Source organism: Macaca fascicularis, chromosome 5 (assembly GCF_037993035.2).
Source record: "Macaca fascicularis isolate 582-1 chromosome 5, T2T-MFA8v1.1".
NCBI lineage: Eukaryota > Metazoa > Chordata > Mammalia > Primates > Cercopithecidae > Macaca > Macaca fascicularis.
Window position 1 is genome coordinate 111,484,652 of NC_088379.1, and position 15,625 is coordinate 111,500,276.

A 15,625-nucleotide genomic window follows, 5' to 3' on the forward strand; every position below is an offset into this window, starting at 1 on the left:
GTGCATATACTTCGCCAACTTTTTGATGAGGTTTCTTTTTTCCCTTGCAAATTTGTTTAAGTTTCTTGTAGATTCTGGATATTAGCCCTTTATCAGATGGATATATTGCAAAAATTTCCTCCCATTCTGTAGGTTGCCTGTTCACTCTGATGATAGTTTCTTTTGCTGTGCAGAAGCTCTTTAGTTTAATTAAATCCCATTTGTCAGTTTTGACTTTGGTTGCCATTGCTTTTGGTGTTTTAGTCATGAAGTCTTTGCTCATTCCTATGTCCTGAATGGTACTGCCTAGGTTTTCTTCTAGGGTTTTTATGGTTTTAGGTCTTATGTTTAAGTCTTCAATCCATCTTAGGTTAATTATTGTATAAGGTGTAAGGAAGGGGTCCAGTTTCAGTTTTCTGCATATGGCTAGTCAGTTTTCCCAACACTATTTATTAAACAGGGAATCCTTTTCCCATTGCTTGTTTTTGTCACGTTTGTCAAAGATCAGATGGTTGTAGATGTGTGGCATTATTTCTGAGGCCTCTGTTCTGTTCCATTCATCTATATATCTGTTTTGGTACCAGTACCATGCTGTTTTGGTTACTGTAGCCTTGTAGTATAGTTTGAAGTCAGGTAGTGTGATGCCTCCAGCTTTGTTTGTTTTGCTTAGGATTGTCTTGGCTATACAGGCTCTTTTTTGGTTCCATATGAACTTTAAAGTAGTTTTTTCTAATTATGTGAAGAAAGTCAATGGTAGCTTGATGTTGATAGCATTGAATCTATAAATTACTTTGGACAGTATGGCCATTTTCATGATATTGATTCTTCCTGTCCATGAGCATGGAATGTTTTTCCATTTATTTGTGTCCTCTTTGATTTCCTTGAGCAGTGGTTTGTAGTTCTTGAAGAGATCCTTCACATCCATCGTAAGTTGTATTCCTAGCTATTTTATTCTCTTGGTAGCAATTGTGAATGGGAGTTCACTCATGATTTGGCTCTCTGTCTGTTGTTGGTGTATAGGAATGCTTGTGATTTTTGCACATTGATTTTGTATCCTGAGACTCTGCGGAAGTTGCTTATCAGCTTAAGGAGTTTTGGGGTAAGACAATGGGGTTTTCTAAATATACAGTCATATCATTTGCAAACAAAGACAATTTGACTTCCTATCTTCCTATTTAAATACCCTTTATTTCTTCTTCTTGCTTGATTGCCCTGGCCAGAACTTCCAATATTATGTTGAATATGAGTGGTGAGGGAGGGGATCCTTGTCTTGTTCCAGTTTTCAAAAGAATGCTGCCAGCTTTTGCCTATTCAGTATTATATTGGCTGTGGGTTTGTCATAAATAGCTCTTACTGTTTTGATATATATTCCATCAATACCTAGTTTATTGAGTGTTTTTAGCATGAAGGGGTATGGAATTTTATCGAAGGCCTTTTCTGCATCTATTGAGATAATCATGTTGTTTTTGTCATTGGTTCTGTTTATGTGGTGGATTACATTTATTGATTTGCCTGTGTTGAAACAGCCTTGCATCCCAGGGATGAAGCCAATCTGATCGTGGTGGATAAGCTTTTTGATGTGCTGCTGGATTCGGTTTGCCAGTATTTTATTGAGGATTTTTGCATTGAAGTTCATCAAGGATATTGGCCTGACAGTTTCTTTTTTTATTGTGTCTCTGCCAGGTTTTAGTATCAGGATGATGTTAGCTTTGTAAAATGAGTTAGGGAGGAGTCCCTCTTTTTCTGTTGTTTGCAATAGTTTCAGAAGGAATGGTACCATCTTCTCTTTGTACCTTTGGTAGAATTCGACTTTGAATCCATCTGGTCCTGGACTTTTTTTGGTTGGTAGGCTATTACTACCTCAGTTTCAGAACTTATTAGTCTATTCAGGGATTGGACTTCTTCCTGGTTTAGTCCTGGGAAGGTGTATGTGTCTAGGAGTTTATCCATTTCTTGTAGATTTTCTAGTTTATTTGCATAGAGGTGTTTATAGTATTCTTTTATGGTAGTTTGTATTTCTGTGGGATCAGTGGTGATATCCCGTTTATCATTTTTTATTGTGTCTATTTGATTCTTCTCTCTTTTCTTCTTTATTAGTCTGGCTAGCATTCTATCTATTTTGTTGATCTTTTCAAAAATCCAGCTCCTGGATTCATTGATTTTTTTTTTTTTTTTTTTGGAAGGGTTTTTCATGTCTCTATCTCCTTCAGTTCTGCTCTGATATTAGTTATTTCTTGTCTTCTACCAGCTTCTGAATTTGTTTGCTCTTGCTTCTCTAGTTCTTTTAATTGTGATGTTAGGGTGTTGATTTTAGACCTTTCCCGCTTTGTCCTGTGGGCATTTAGTGGTATAAATTTCTCTGTTAACACTGCTTTAGCTGTGTCCCAGAGATTCTGGTACATTGTGTCTTTTTTCTCATTGTTTTCAAAGAACTTATTTATTCTGACTTATTTTTGTTACTTACCTACTAGTCATTCAGGAGCAGGTTATTCAGTTTCCATGTAGTTGTGCAGTTTTGAGTGAGTTTCTTAATCCTGAGTTCTAATTTGATTGCACTGTGGTCTGAGAGACTGTTATGATTTCCATTCTTTTGCATTTGCTGTGGAGTGTTTTACTTCCAATTATGTGGTCAGTTTTAGAATAAGTATGATGTGGTGCTGAGAAGAATATATATTCTGTTGATTCGGGGTGGAGAGTTCTGTAGATGTTTATTAGGTTCGCTTGGTCCAGAGCTGAGTTCTAATTCTGAATATCCTTGTTAATTTTCTGTCTCGTTGATCTGGCTAATATTGACAGTGGGGTGTTAAAGTCTCCCACTATTATTGTGTGGGAGTCTAAGTCTCTTTGTAGGTCTCTAAGAACTTGCTTTATGAATCTGGGTGCTCCTGTATTGGTTGCATATATATTTAGGATAGTTAGCTCTTCTTATTGCATTGATCCATTTACCATTATGTAATGCCCTTCTTTGTCTCTTTTGATCATTGTTAGTTTAAAGTCTGTTTTATCAGAGACTAGGATTGCAACCCCTGCTTTTTTTTGCTTTCCGTTTCCTTGGTAAATATTCCTCCATCCCTTTATTTTGAGCCTATGTGTATCTTTGCACATGAGGTGGGTCTCCTGAATACAGCACATTGATGGGTCTTGACTATTCAAATTTGCCAGTCTGTGTCTTTTAATTGGGGCATGTAGCCCATTTACATTAAGTGTAATATTGTTGTGTGTGAATTTGAAACTGTCATTATGATACAGGCTGGTTATTTTGCCCGTTAGTTGATGGAATTTCTTCATAGTGTCGATAATCTTCATAATTTCGTATGTTTTTACCGTTGCTGGTACCGGTTTTTCCTTTCCATATTTAGTACTTCCTTTAGGAGGTCTTGTAAGGCAGGCCTGGTGGTGACAAAATACCTCAGCATTTGCTTGTCTGTAAAGGATTTTATTTCTCCTTCGGTTATGAAGCTTAGTTTGGCTGGATATGAAATTCTGGGTTGAAAATCCTTTTCTTTAAGAATGTTGAATATTGGCCCCCACTCTCTTCTGGCTTGTAGAGTTTCTGCCGAGAGATCTGCTGTTAGTCTGATGGGCTTCCCTTTGTGGGTAACCCGACCTTTCTCTCTGGCTGCCCGTAACATTTTTTCCTTCATTTCAACCTTGGTGAATCTGGTGATTGTTTGTCTTGGAGCTACTCTTCTTGAGGAGTACCTTTGCGGTGGTCTCCGTATATCCTGAATTTGAAATTGGGTTTGTGTTTCTAGATTGGCTGGGGAAGTTCTCCTGGATAATATCCCAAAGAGTGTTTTCCAACTAGTTTCCGGTCTCCCTGTCACTTTCAGGTACACCAATCAAATGTAGGTTTGGTCTTTTTACATAGTCCCAGATTTCTTGGAGACTTTGCTCGTTCCTTTTCATTCTTTTTTCTCTAATCTTGTTTTCATGCTTTTTTTTGTTACATTGATCTTCAATCTCTGATATCCTTTCTTCTTGATCGATTAGGCTATTGATACTTTTTTATGCATCACGAAGTTCTTGTGCTGTGTTTTTCAGCTCCATCAGGTCATTTATGTTCTTCTCTAAACTGGTTATTCTATTAGCAATTCCTCTAACCTTTTTTCAAGTTTCTTAGCTTCTTTGCATTGGGTTAGAACATGCTCTTTTAGCTCAGGGGACTTTATTTGTTATTACCTTCTGAAGCCTACTTCTGTCAATTCGTCAAACTCGTTCTCCGTCCAGTTTTGTTCCCTGGCTGGCGAGGAGTTGTGATCCTTTGGAGGAGAAGAGGCATTCTGGATTTTGGAATTTACAACCTTTTTGCACTGGTTTTTCCTCATCTTTGTGGATTTATCTTTGGTCTTTGATGTTGGTGATCTTTGGATGGAGTTTCTGTGTGGATGTCCTTTTTGTTGATGTTGATGCTATTCCTTTCTGTTTATCAGTTTTCTTTCTAATACTCAGTCCCGTCTGCTGCAGGTCTGCTGGAGTTTGCTGGAGGTCCACTGCAATATACCCTGTTTTCCTGGGTATCACCAGTGGAGGCTGCAGAACAGTAAAGATTGCTGCCTGTTCCTTCCTCTAGAAGCTTTGTTCCACAGGGGCACCTGACAGATGCCAGCCAGAGCTCTTTTGTATGAGGTGTCTGTCGACTCCTGCTGGGAGGTGTCTCCCAGTCAGGAGGCATGGGGGTCATGAACCCACTTGAGAAGGCAGTCTGTCCCTCAGCATAGCTTGAGCGCTATGCTGGGAGATCTGTTGCTCTCTTCAGAGCCAACAGGCAGGAACGTTGAAGTCTGCTGAAGGTGCACCCACAGCCGCCCCTTCCACCAGGTGCTCTGTCCCAGGCAGATGGGAGTTTTATCCAGAAGGCCCTGACTGGGGCAGCTGCCTTTCTTTCAGAGATGCCCTGTCCAGAGAAGAGGAATCTAGAGGCAGTCTGGCTACAGCTGCTTTGCTGCACTTCGGTGGACGATGCCCAGTTCAAACTTCCTCGTGGCTTTGTTTATGCTGTGAGGGGAAAACCACCTACTCAAGCCTCTGTAATGGCAGACACCCCTCCCCCCCCACCAAGCTCCAGTGTCTCAGGTTGCCTTCAGACTGCTGTGCTGGCAGCGAGAATTTCAAGCCAGTGAATCTTAGCTTGCTGGGCTCTGTGGGGGTGGGATCCGCTGAGCTAGACCACTTGGCTCCCTGGCTTCAGCCCCCATTCCAGGGGAGTAAATGGTTCTGTCTCGCTGGCATCCCAGGTGCCACTGGGGTATGAAAAAAACTCCTGCAGCTAGCTCTGTGTCTACCCAAACACCTGCCCAGTTTTGTGCTTGAAACCCAGGGCCCTGGTGGTATAGGCACCCGAGGGAATCTCCTGGTCTGTGGGTTGCAAAGACTGTGGGAAAAGCAGAGTATCTGGGCTGAAGTGCACCCTTCCTCATGGAACAGTTCCTCAGGGCTTCCCTTGGCTAGGGGTGGGGGGAATTCCCTGACACCTTGCAGTTCCTGGGTGAGGCAACGCCCTACCCTGCTTTGGCTCACCCTCCATGGGCTGTACCCACTGTCTAACCAGTCCCAGTGAGATGAACCAGGTACCTCAGTTGGAAATGCAGAAATCACCCGCCTTCTGCGTTGATCTTGCTGGGAGCTGCAGACTGGAGCGGTTCCTATTCAGCCAGCTTGCCAGCCCAATGTTCCTTACATTCTTAAAGATTCTAAGTTTATCTTGTCTTGATTTCCTCATCTCTAGGATAAGGCAGCTCTGTTGAATGTGGGGCCATCCATCTCTACTATGCTGCAGTGTGCTTTCGGGGAGTCCTATTACTTTATAACTACCCGCCATTCTCCATTCTGTATCCCTCCAACTCAATCTATGATGGCTGTTGGATTAATCTTCATAATATAGAACCCTAATCACATTGAGCATCTGTTCTGGAATGGAAAAGAATAAATGTGAATAACTTTCTTCATGCAATGGGAATTTTGTGAGTTACCATTTATTAAAAGCTGACTAAATAAATTCTACTTACTAAACAAAAATGTATTGATACATTTTTGTGTCTGGTAAGTTTTGGCACTAAGGATAGCGAATTGATTCAGAATTTATGCATATCACACTAGTAGGGAAATTAAAATTCTATAATTTTGTATTTAATCATAGCCGATGTGTGTGTGTGTATATATATAAAATATATATGCTTATCTTTCTGATATTAATTTCCTTACATAGAATATGGATCCTCCAGGCATAACTAGTTTCTATTTCACATGTACATCCTCAGAATTCCTGAAACCTCTTTGTTATTGCCAATCTGGAATGACTTTCCTCCCTTTATCACATTTCTATTTGTCTTTCAATATGCAGCTTAGATATTAGATAGCAAGTCTTCCTTCCTTTCTCAACGTCTTCCTTCTTTTTCTATGGAACATTACTTTTTAACCTTGAACTATAATTGATGTAGGTTCACATTTTCTCCTCCATGAGACTGCTACCTTTTGCAGGCAGGAAGTAGCTTAAAAGCATAAGCTTTTGAGTCAAGTAGACCAGACTCTGTCATTTACCAGTTATGCCTACCTAGGCAAGTTACTTGATTTCTCTTAAGTGTTGGTTTTCTCATCTGCAAAATGGGGATGTTAATAATGACTTTTGTGTAGGGTAGCAGAAAGAGTTAAAGAAGACAATGTTTGTAACATACTTAGTACCATGCTTGGTTCATTGGTAAGTGTCCAATAAATTCAAGGCATTTTTAAATGTTTTATTATATAATTTTAATTATTTTATATATTACCCTGTGAACTCTTACAAATAACTCAATATTTTGGATGTAGCAAGTGTTTAATACATATATTTAGGAAAACTTTAACAAATGTTGTTGAATAAAGGCTTGTAGGAATTCAGAAGCAAGAATGATTAGTTCTGATTGTTGGATTAAGGAAGACTTGGCTGGTGTTGGCATTTGAACTTTCACATCTGAGTTATGATTTGACAGAAATGAACAACAGAAAAACATTGGAAGCCAATGACATGTAATTTCAGGGAGAAGTGTGAGCTAAGCTTTACATTAATAATAAAACCTACTCGATGGGTTGGTTTGTTTAATAAATGCATCTAAAGCATTGGCATAGTAAGAATACAGTAAATATTAGCCTGTGTTTTAACAGCCCATATATAGACTACATGTTAAATAACAAAAACTCATTTATACTTATAGTATATATGTGTATATATATACACATGCACACTTCATCTTTGACACTAGCTTGAAGGATCTCTGTATGGCAACATTTCCTTAATATTTTTGTTTGCAATATCCATTTAGAAGTACAAAGAAAACATTTATTTTAAAATATTGTTTATTTCAGCTATATATTATTCTTCCTGTTTGTTTGAATTAGTGAGACAATACTTTGCAAATGGCTTTAAGTTGTCAGCTGTTAAGGATTATCATGCCATTTTTTCCCCACTGGTATAGCTAAATTTGAGAGAAATCTATATAAGTGACAGCTTACAACAGCTGCAATTGCTTGATACGCGAAAACAATCAAGGGATATATATTATGTGAAGTTCAAGGTCATTTTATTTTAATTAAACATGTATTGAATTATAGTATGTTCCATAATAATGTAACTAAGATTTTTTTCTGTCATACTCTTTTTAAATTTTTTATTTTAATATACTTTCCAGACATATGAAAGTTATAAGAATAGTACAATAATTCTAATATACCTTTTATCCAGATTCCTCAGTGTTAACATTTTAACACCTTTACTTTATTTCTCTCCCTTTCTGTGTCACCCACACATACTCATTCTCTCTCTGAACTATGTGAGATAGTTGCAGACATGACAACCATCATTTGCTCCTGAATACGTCAGTGTGAGGTTCTTAAAAATAAGAAAAAATAGGATATTTTCTTAAATAACCGAAAAACAATTATCAAATTAAGATTGATGCAATATTATTATCTATTCCACAGACCTTACTTAGATTTTGCTATTTGTCCCAATAATGTCCTTTATAACAACAGAAAAATCCCATATTTATGTTTTGCATGTAGTTGTCGCATCTCTCTGCTTCTCTTTTAATCTGGAACACTTCCTCAGTCTTTCTTTGTCTTTCTTGACCTTAACATTCTTGAAGAACACAGACCAGTTATTTTGCAGAATGTCTCTCAATTTGGATTTGTCTGCTGTTTTCTGATAATTAGAATCAGGTGATGCACTTGGAGCAGGAATAGCATAGAAGTGATATTTTCTTCTCAGTGCATCATGTCTGGAGGACGACAAAAATTGTAAAACATAAATTTTGGAAATTTGGAAAGAAATTCTTTTATAATTTTTTAGAATGTTTGAAAACTTATATTTCTCAATTCTTTTATTTTTATTTAACATTTTTCATTTTTTAGCCAATCAGCAAAATATTAAGTATGGAATAACACTTTCCCTGCAAGGTTCTCTGTCAAATTATTGCAGTTTGTCAAGTATATTTATTGTTAAATGAAGGTATATATAGAAAGACACTCTTTAGTAAGAAATTTAGTTATCTATGGTATTAAATAGTAACATGGGTTTGATATGAAATAGAACGTTGTAGCAAGAATGTTTTTGAGAGTTACAAATAAAAAGCTTGAACTAAGTAATTGGTTTGACAGATTTACTTTTGCCAAATTTTGCCACCCAACTCTGAGGCCACTAACAGGGAAAAGATTCAGGCGTTGCCTATTAATGCTCACTTAGTATTAGTTAGTTTTTTCAGATATTTGAGAGAAGGAATTTTCTTTTAAGTCAGAATTAATTTTAAGTCAACAGTGCTCCTTTATATAGAAAGATATATGATACTCAGATTTTAAGCCTGATCTTTCTTTCTTACTTATTTTCCCCTCAAGAGAGAAAAAACTACTGCCTGATTACAAACCCTGCAGTGCATATGTTGAATCTAATTACATGTGTCATATTGCTCCTTGCCAACAAATACATGTTAATAATAATGAATAATCAACCTCCCTTAACAAGAGCAACACAAAATGTATTTCTGCCATTTCTCATGATGAATAGACCCAGGAGTACGTCAAAGATGGTATCCTCACCACATCAGTTGCCTATGACTTATTACCAGCAACCTGCTCTAGACGATGAAGTGTGAAATTGATGGGCACTATAGGGAATTCGAACTGAGATTTCAGGCTAGGGAAGAGCTGTCTCACAATATTCGACTGCCTTGTTCATTGACTCACTGGTTTCCCCTAAGGCCTCTTTTTATAATGCTCTGGAAAATGTTTCTTGGCTAAGTTAATGTATGTGCTACTGTATCTGGCTAGCAACCAGATTGATAGAATAAAACTTATAGGAAATTTTACTATATCCTGTTCCCCAGCTGATAGCAAGAAGTCTGAGCCATATAAGAACTGACTGAACAGAATGAACGGATGAAATATTTGAGCGTGTCATTGTGAGAATATCTTTCACTGCAGAAGATATTATAGACACTAAAGGGGAAAATGTGCTGTTATCACCTCCCATCTTTTTTTAATTAACTTTTAGAGATTAGTTTGCTAGTGATTCCCACATTTAACTCATGTCGGATGATTCTTTTATAATAGAAGTATTAATTTATAATTTATATTTGATTTATGAAATTGCTTGAATAGTCAAGTATCGATTAATTTAGCAGAGTCTGAAAATATAGTACATACTATATCCTTATAATTTATTTCAGAAATTTTCATTTACTTCTGGAATTATTTTCCTCCTGCTTTATTTGAAAAGTCAAGATATTATTATGTTGCTATAGCATTAGTAGAAAAATTCCAGGGAAGCAGTCATATAAGCAAAACTCAAGTTTTCAAGCAGGCCTGAATTTAAAGCTGTACCCTAGCTACTTAATCTCAAGCAAATTACCTAATATTTCCAAGCCTTAAATTTCTTAGCTTGGAGAATCATAATATTTACTTCACATTCTTAAGTAAAATAATGTATAAAATAACTTGCACAGTGCCTAGCTTTACTTTCTCCTCTCACCCAGTACTTTGATATTTTTGTTGAGGCATAAACAGTTTTTATGTTTAACTTAACTTTTGTTAAGTTTTTGTAGAGATGGAGCCTTTTGCTTTATTGCCCAGGCTGGTCTCGAACTCCTGGCCTCAAGCAATCCTCTAGCCTTAGCCTCGCAAAGTGCCCAATCACAGGCATGAGTCATCTTTCTTGGCCTAATCTTCCTTTCTTTAGAAACAAAATTGGACTCATGAATCTATTAGCATTCTTAAGAAGTATTCTACAGCAGAACAGAAGTAGAACAAGCAAGGAAAAGTGAAAATACATCTATTGCTAAGGGAAGGAAGAATTAAAACACAAATATATTTTTGTTAAGATTTTTTAAAATAAAATATAAATTTTTGGATTTTTTTGCATTTATAATTCTGTCTCTTAGTTTGTTTAACTACTAATCTTTTTTTTTTTTTTTTTTTTGACAAAGATAATGCGGGTTTGGGTGAAGCACTTCTAAGTCAAAATGAACTTTTCCCACAGTGGTCAGGAATTGCCATAGTGCTGTTTTCTAAGGTGCATAGCATGTCTGTGTGGGATAGTTCGTATTCTGAAGCCCAGAGACTCTTTTCCTAGCAGGAATAATTTTTCTGTGAGATGCTTTGAAAGATATTTTGCTTCACTTATATGCCCTGTCAGAATAAATGTGCCACTTCTTGCGCATACCTTGTATAAGGTCCACAACCTCTGTAAACTCTGAGTGCCACTGGCAAAACTAAGCAATGTTCTGGTTAACCTTCACAAGCAGGGTAGTTGGGAGAAACACAAATGAAAAGAATATGAGAAACAGGGGAAGAGAAAGAAAAGAAAAAAGGAGAAAGACGGCCGGGTGGGGTGACTCATGCCTGTAATCCCAGTGCTTTGGAAGGCCAAGGTGGGGGGATCACTTGAGCTCAGGAGTTCAAGATCAGCCTGGGCAACATAGCAAGATCTCATCTCTACAAAAAAATTTAAAAATTAGCCAAGCATGGTGTGCGCACCTCCCAGCTATGTGGGAGGCTGAGGCAGGAGGATCTGTTGAGCCTAAGAGGTTGTGGCTGCAGAGAGCCATGTTCATGCCACTGCACTCCAGCCTTGGAAACAGAGTAAGACCCTATCTCTAAAAACAAAACAAAACAAAACAAACCCACAAAAAAAAAAAAAAACAGGAGAAAGATAAAAACATCATTCATGGCTTCATAATATATAGAAATTATGATTACTTGAGAATCCTGGGATTCTCAAGCTGGGATTATAGGCGCACACCTCATGCCCAGGTAACTTTTGTATTTATAATAGAGACAGGGTTTCACCATGTTACATGGGCTTATTTGAGAATTGTTAATAATCACTTCTGATTTTTTGTCTTAATAAATATGTAGATAGTTTATTTCAGAACTTTCACTTTAAGTTTTATGAAAAGAATTATTGTGTTTGCGTATATATAATATATTTTTAAAAATAACTACCAATTTGGGCTAACCTCAAGTAATTTTTTTCTGTAATGTCAAAGTCATGTCATTAATAATAACTATTCTGGAACACAAGTTCATTTTATTTGTACAAAGCACATCTCACATTCTTTCCCTCTGTCTGAGATGGACAATTTGTTCGAATTTGACCTTTATTCCTCCTAGAGGCATAAGTTTGGGCTGATTTATTTGGATAAGATTGGATATTGCACCTGGTGTGGATAATACTAGATTACATCTTCAGGAAATTGAACTTTTTCTGTTTACCCTTTAGAACAAACAGCTTTCTGAAATGAATATGTTGGAGACAGTGTTAGCTTCTTTTTTTGTTTCCATTCTGCTACATACGATCTTTTCATTTTACAATACAAGTAGCTTTCTGTTGCTTTAGCAAGTTGGTATATTATACTTTCTGAAACTAAATTTCCTGATACATTCTTGGTAAAATTCAGGGTGGTTTGCAGTTGGTGTTGACCTATATGCCTTAAAACTTTTTTGTATTAATGTAATCTAAATTTACAGAAAATTACAAAAATAGGCCGGGCACGGTGGCTCAAGCCTGTAATCCCAGCACTTTGGGAGGCCGAGACGGGCGGATCACGAGGTCAGGAGATCGAGACCATCCTGGCTAACACGGTGAAACCCCGTCTCTACTAAAAAGTACAAAAAAAAAATAGCCGGGCGAGGTGGCGGGCGCCTGTAGTCCCAGCTACTCGGGAGGCTGAGGCAGGAGAATGGCGTAAACCCGGGAGGCGGAGCTTGCTGTGAGCTGAGATCCGGCCACTGCACTCCAGCCTGGGCGACAGAGCGAGACTCTGTCTCAAAAAAAAAAAAAAAAAAAAAAGTACCCAAAAAATCCAGATTCACTGTTTACATTTTTATTTTGCCCCATTTTTTAAAAATCATTCATGCTCCAGTTCTTTTTCTTTCTCTCTCCCTCTCTATATGGGTGTATGTGTATGTCTATATTTTTCTTGAACCAGTTGAAAGTGAGTTGTAGGCATTGTACCCGTTTAACCCTTACATTCTTTTATATAACCAGAATAGAATGATCAAAATCAGGAATTTTAATGTGGATACAGTATTATTATCTCCATAGCCTATATTCAAATGTCATCAATTGTCCCAATGTCTTTTATATTTATCTTATATCTTATTCATGATTCAGTTCAAGATTACATTGTATGTAGTTTTCAAGTTTCCTTAGTTTCCTTTAATATGGAATTAGCTTCTCTTTTGTCATTTATGATCTTCATATTTTTGGAGAGTACAAGCAAATTAGTTTGAAGAATGTCCATCAGTTTGAGTTTGTCTGATTAGATTCATATTATGGATTTGGGGCAAGAATACTACAGAAGTGATGCACCACAGAAAAGGCATGGGATGTTCGTTTATCCTGTTTTTGTTAATGATGATGCTAAGCCTAGTTAATATGGCACCTGCCAGGTTTCTCTTCTGTAATGTTACTATTTTTTACTTTGCAATTAAGTAATTTGTGATAGTTTGAGACTATGTACATATCTTATTCCTCACCTGCTTTTCATTTAGCATCTGTCTTAGTTTGTTTTTTGTTGCTGTAACAGAATATGATAGACTAGGTAAATTATAAAAATAGAAATTTATTTGGCTCATGGTTTTTGAGGTGGAGAAGTCCAAGAGCATAGCACTAGCATCTGGTGAGGGTCATCCCATGGCAGAAGGTGGAAGGCAGAAGAGAGCACATGAGACAGAGAGAGACACCAGGGACCAGACTAGCTTTATAACAATTCACCCTCCCAATAAATAACCCATTCCCTCAATAATAACACTAATCCATTCATAAGGGCGGAGCCCTCATGACCCAATTACCTCTTATTAGGCCTCACCTTCCAACAAAGTTGCACTGGATTAAACTTACAACACATGAACTTTTAGAGAACACATACAACCCAAAATAGCATCCATTGATGATTGTTGCCTGAATTAATTATCATTAACTACTATAATGTTTGCAAAATTGTGACTTTCTAGCATCCATAATTTATTCTACATTCATTAATTGGCAGACTAAGGAAAAGCTTTCCCTTCTCTTCCCCACTTATCATTTGTTTTCTTTATTTGTATCAGGATAAATTTATGGATTCTTATTTTTTCAATGGATTACATTCTATTATTATCAGTATTTATTTTGATACTCAAATTTTCCCGCATTTGGTCAGTAAGAGCCCCTTCAAAGTAACTTCTACATCGTTTTGACATGTTCTCATCACTCCTGGAGCACTTCGTTAATTTCTGACATCACAAAATGTTCCAAGATTATCTTGTCATTTGTCTGACCTAGTGCTGAAAGTAGCCTTTATTCCAAGATCTGGATGTACACTGTAATAATAGCTACTAGTATGCTACTGCTTTTAGGCCTTCTCTTGGACACAACTAGGATATATGTGTGTCAGTTTGTGTATATGTTCATGTGTAATCAGATCAAACAGATACTCAGATACTTCTAATTCTAATCCAGAAGCAGAGGATTTGTTTTAGTCTTCTCAGGTTGAACAGTAAGAATCCTGAGAAATTTGCTCATTTGTAGAATACACAGAAAGCATTTTCAAAATTGTTGATTTATAACATTTTTAAAACAAACTAATATAAAGGCATCACAGGAAAAGAAAACAGAGTAGCATCTCTTATGAATATAGATGTGAAAACTCTCAGCAAAGTATTAGTTAACTAAATCCAGCAAGAGATTAAAAAAAAAAATCATACACCATAACCAAATCAATTTACCCCAGAAAGGCAAGGTTGATATAGCATCTAAAAGTCAATTAAAATAATACATCATATCAATAGTATACAGGGCAACAACCACTTTTATTTGTATCAATATCGATTCATGGATTTTTATTTTGTTCAATGAGTTGTGAAATATTTTGACACTCAATTTCCCTAATGCCTACATAAAAAAGGCATTTGATAAAATTCAACACATTTTCATGCTTAAAACACTTAACAAACTAGGAAAAGAAGGGAACATCCTCAACCAGTTAAAAGACATCTACCAAAAACGACAATTAACATCATACTTAATTGTAAAGGCTAAATGTATTCTCCCTAAAATCAGGAATGACGAGGACGTCTTCTCTTACCAGGACAACTAGGAATAAAAAGAAAAAAAAAAGGCTTCTACTTTGGAAAAAGAGAAGGGAGAAAACTCTCTCTCTTTGCAGATGACATGATCTTCTATACAGAAAATCCTAAGACATCCACTGAAAAACTATTACAATTACTAAACAAGTTTACCAATATTGCAGAATATAAAAGCAATATACAAGTTAGTTGAACTTGCACCTGCAATGAACAATCTGAAAATGAAAGGAAGAAAATAATCTCATTTACAACCCTATCATAAAGATTACAATAACCCTTATATTACGTCATACTCATAAATTAACTCTAAATGGACGGAAGATGTAAAGTAAGATGTAAAACTATAAAACTCTTGGAAGAAAACAGACAATTATTTGTGATACTGGATTATACAAAGCCTTCTAAGAACGACACTAAAAATATAAGCAATAAAATAAAAAATATAAATTGGACATGATCAACATTTTAAAACTTTTAAGGCCAGGCATGGTGGCTCATGCCTGTAATCCTAGCACTTTCAGAGGCTGAGGCAGGCAGATCACTTGAGGACAGGACAGGAGTTCAAGACAACCTTGGTCAACATGGAGAAACCCTATCTCTACTAAAAGTACAAAAAATTAGCCGGGCGTGGTGGCTCACACTTGTAGTCCCAGCTACTCAGGAGGCTGAGGCAGGCAGATCACTTGAGGACAGGACAGGAGTTCAAGACAACCTTGGTCAACATGGAGAAACCCTATCTCTACTAAAAGTACAAAAAATTAGCCGGGCGTGGTGGCTCACACTTGTAGTCCCAGCTACTCAGGAGGCTGAGGCAGGAAAATCGCTTGAACGCCAGAGGCGAAGGTTGCAGTGAGCAGGAGACTGTGCGCCACTGCACTCTGCCCTGGGCAACAGAGCAAGACTCGGTCTCAAAACAAAAACAAATAACTTCTGTACTTCAAAGAACACCATCCAAAAAAAAAAAAAAAAAACCACAATCCATATAATATGAGACTATTATGGCAAATTATATGCCTGATAAGAAACTTGTATCTGAAAAATAGAAAGCAAT

General features: G+C 36.9%; 1 protein-coding gene across 4 annotated transcripts in view; it reads left to right on the top strand.

The window, feature by feature from the left end:
• GSTCD (glutathione S-transferase C-terminal domain containing) overlaps positions 1-15,625 on the top strand; it is a 132,599-nt gene that overhangs the window by 57,939 nt on the left and 59,035 nt on the right. Inside the window, exon 6 of one of the 4 annotated variants that reach the window (XM_074040258.1) lies at positions 4,447-4,584. The exons of the other annotated variants lie outside the window; for them this stretch is intronic. Coding sequence (XP_073896359.1) covers positions 4,447-4,526 — 80 coding nt within the window. The 3' untranslated portion in view covers positions 4,527-4,584. Of the gene's footprint in view, positions 1-4,446; positions 4,585-15,625 lie in introns of those variants that run through there. 4 annotated transcript variants of the gene reach the window in all.